General features: G+C 39.2%; 1 protein-coding gene across 2 annotated transcripts in view; it reads right to left on the reverse strand.

The window, feature by feature from the left end:
- The window catches only part of LOC107731631 (zinc finger CCCH domain-containing protein 3-like), an 82,032-nt gene that overhangs the window by 16,710 nt on the left and 61,823 nt on the right, over positions 1-3,499 (reverse strand). For both annotated transcript variants that reach the window (XM_016542766.1, XM_016542767.1), the window contains exons 5-8: positions 3,271-3,416; positions 1,663-1,735; positions 1,397-1,555; positions 1,237-1,306 (exon numbers count right to left, since the gene is read on the reverse strand). In XM_016542766.1, coding sequence (XP_016398252.1) covers positions 1,237-1,306; positions 1,397-1,555; positions 1,663-1,735; positions 3,271-3,416 — 448 coding nt within the window. The remainder of the gene's footprint in view (positions 1-1,236; positions 1,307-1,396; positions 1,556-1,662; positions 1,736-3,270; positions 3,417-3,499) is intronic.

Here is a 3,499-nt window from a genome sequence, read left to right on the forward strand (position 1 = left end):
TCGTAAATATCAAACATGTTTGATATTTACGATTTGAGTTCGGCGACGCTCCGTCTTGATCGGGAGCAGTTAAATAATCGCAATGACACCACACAATAGAGGATTTTTTGGACAAAAAATCGCTTGCGACAAGCCGCGAATCGGGCCACACTCCCCGATCGTTCGGGGGTGCAAATCGGGCTTAAAATCGGCCTTAAAATCCTCTAGTGTGCGGCCAGCCTTACATGAGATACAGATTTCTGAGTATTTGATGCATAATGTGTCTACAAAGGGGTCTCCCTTCATGTTGGCTGCCATATTGAGCTTAATATTACTCACTTTATCTCAGCAACCCTGCTATTGTCAGATACTTTTGGTTGCGAATTGCACTGCAGATCTACAATGCATTTTGCAACCAAAAATATCTGACAACAGTTCTGCAAATATTTCTATAAAGGTATCGAAAACTAAACGGGTTAACAAGGTGAGGAGGCAGACTTTGAGACCAAAGAATCATGACCATGAAAAATATGACCGTGCACATATGTGTGTGTCTGTCTGAGAGGGGAAGGTAAGTAATGAGATCGTAATGTTCACTTCAGGAGAATCTAGACTATATGATGGGTCACATGTTGCGTCAATACTGATCCTATCTCCACCTGTCTCCATGACGGCAATGCCTAGGCAAAGACCTCGAAGTATGTAACTCTGGAATCTAGTGGGATTGCCTCACAGATATTGAGACTGTAACACACCATCACAACCTGAGAGAGGAAGCTAATGACCTGACATAGTATCTTTAATTATCACCCCACAGGCCAGCAAGCCCTGGCAGTAACCTGATACTACCACATGCGGCCAGTCATGACTTATGCTAAGATTCTTATGGCTTTATGCATAAATCCAACTGTCAATACTGTCCTACAAAGATAAAATACAGTAGCTGCACATTTTATGTTTGAGTTATGACTGAAATTGGTTCACTTAGTTTATGATCTGCCCTCTGACAGAAGAATTTGGTGCAACTATGCTTAAATTCAGAGAAAACCATTATAAAAAACAAAATTCAATCAAAACTTTGAACAAGCATTTTGTGTTGATTTTCTAAACATGCCCTAAATGGTTGATTCTGATACTTTTTTTGCAGTGTCCCTTATGCTGTCCAGTTTTTGAACACAAACAGTTCATTAGAATACTTAAATCAAATCATTTTATCCTTTTGAAGGAAGAACCCTTAAAAGGCCCCCTAAAACTTACCTTCTCTTTGGCTACTTTATGTGAGAAAGGACAAGTCCCATCTGTCTGCTTACATGTGCCTCGGAGAAACCTGCCAACCAATCACGATTTAAATTTGAAGACGGCTTACAAAGTGTTAGATGTTTTGTATAATGTAAGAGTGTGCACAGACGCTCAGTACCTGGTGCAGACGGCCACTTTGTCAGGGTCATGGATGTAGGGGCAAGAGTCACCATGGTTGCACTTGCCAAATCGGTTATAGTACATGCAGTACTGCTTGGCCTTCTGTTTCTTCTGTCTGGCCTGTCGTATTATAGCTAAACTCTTCTGCACAGCACGACTGATATGCATAGGAAACAAAATAAATCACAAAACCAGTAAACAAATTGACGGTCATATGTTATGTATTGTTATGCTGTTAAATTAACCATCTATTACAATACTAACTTGGCTACGTAACGTGTGGCTGATGTTCTTCCCTGATTACCAGTCGAGGAAACATATGGATTGTACCATTCTCCTGTAGTATGAAAAGAAAAAGAAAATTATAGAAGATCATGGATTACGCACCATTTTATGAACGTGCATGACTTTCTTCCATGAAACATAAAAGGAGGTTTATAGTGAATAACAACGTAAATTTCCATGTTTGCCACACAAAACGTATATTTTTCCAAGTCTGATGGATTTTTGCATGATGGTTTTGTATTACCTGTATAGTGCTTTTATGGCATTTTTGGTACTTGATAGTCACTGGTCACTTAATGCTTTCAATGTATGAATAAAAAGAGCATCATGAACATTCAACTAAATATCTATTTTTGTTTTTTTATGGAAAAAAATTAATTATTTGGTTTTGTGTTTGGTTTGGATTGAACTGAAGGTGAAGAAATAATGACCTAATTATCATTGTTGGATGAACTATTCCTTTAAAAACATCAGCTTAACCAAAATCAGCTTTAGCAAAAGCAAAGTATTATTTCTTTGTGAATATAATGTAGATATTATAGCTTGAAGTGAGCTGTAGGCCAGTGCTTGTTTGTTCCTCCTGTCTCATCCAAGCTTGTGCACAAGCAGATGTATTTATAACAAGCCAGACTAATAGCATGTAATTAAAGGTCATCACATTCATTGGTAGTGACGGAGGCCAGCAAGTACAACTAAGACAAGATACCATGCTGTTTATTTATATGTCAGGGTCCATCAGCTATAAACACTGTACTCTATGCAGCACTGAGTGATAGAGCAATGAGGCCAAAGCACAAGGAATTTAGGATCCAAGTGCATGTGAGAAATGGCTCGCTGGTTATGTGGGATTCAATTGTGAAGTCTATGTGAAAAAGTGAATGAGAGATTGAGTCTGTGTATATTAACTGTACCAGACTTGTGTGTGGTGAGACCACAGTTTGTTGGGGAGATCATAAATAGATGAAATGTGTGTTTGTGTGGAACTCCCATCACAGAGCAAGAGCTGATCTTTAATTCCACTTCTGACTAGGGCTTTAGGGTTTAATCTAGGCCATTCACCATCTCTCTCGTTCTCTCTGTGTCTCTCTCTCAACCTGTAGCCAGTGACAGATGACAGCTTTATTATTTCAGAAAGCGACCTTTCAAAAAGATCTGGTATCGGTGATTGTATCGGCAGATACTGCTTCCTGTGATCAGTGATCGGCTCCAAAAATCCTGAACAAAGCACCCTATATATATATATCTTTAATTCCACTTCTGACTAGGGCTTTAGGGTTTAATCTAGGCCATTCACCATCTCTCTCGTTCTCTCTGTGTCTCTCTCTCAACCTGTAGCCAGTGACAGATGACAGCTTTATTATTTCAGAAAGCGACCTGTAGCCCCCTTTCTCTTTCTTGCTGGATGGGTTGATAATCTGGACTGTGTACTTATAGACAACCGATATATACTGACCCTTGAAAACCTACAAAACTAAACACCACCATATTTATGTAAACAAAAAAGTGGGCAACACACATTTCAAATTTCATTTTAGTTCTTAGAATACTTGCAAACTGGTCAGGCAATTATCTCTGCAAAATGGTTACCTGGTCTACTGTTAGGTGTGCAGGTGGTTTGAGTGCGAGAGAGCTTATTGGCTGAGACTCTGTATAGTGCTCCGCCTATCCATCTCATGCTTCGCCCCCTCCAGTCCCTTTCTGAAGTTGTCCTTAGTCGATTCTGCAGGAGGATTCTGAATGAAAAAAATGGCAAAGAGACAAAAACAAATTAGAGTAACATTTAAACACCAATTATAATCCTAATTTTAACCAATCA

Source organism: Sinocyclocheilus rhinocerous, unplaced genomic scaffold (assembly GCF_001515625.1).
Source record: "Sinocyclocheilus rhinocerous isolate Xijiao unplaced genomic scaffold, SAMN03320098_v1.1 scaffold1180, whole genome shotgun sequence".
Lineage (NCBI taxonomy): Eukaryota > Metazoa > Chordata > Actinopteri > Cypriniformes > Cyprinidae > Sinocyclocheilus > Sinocyclocheilus rhinocerous.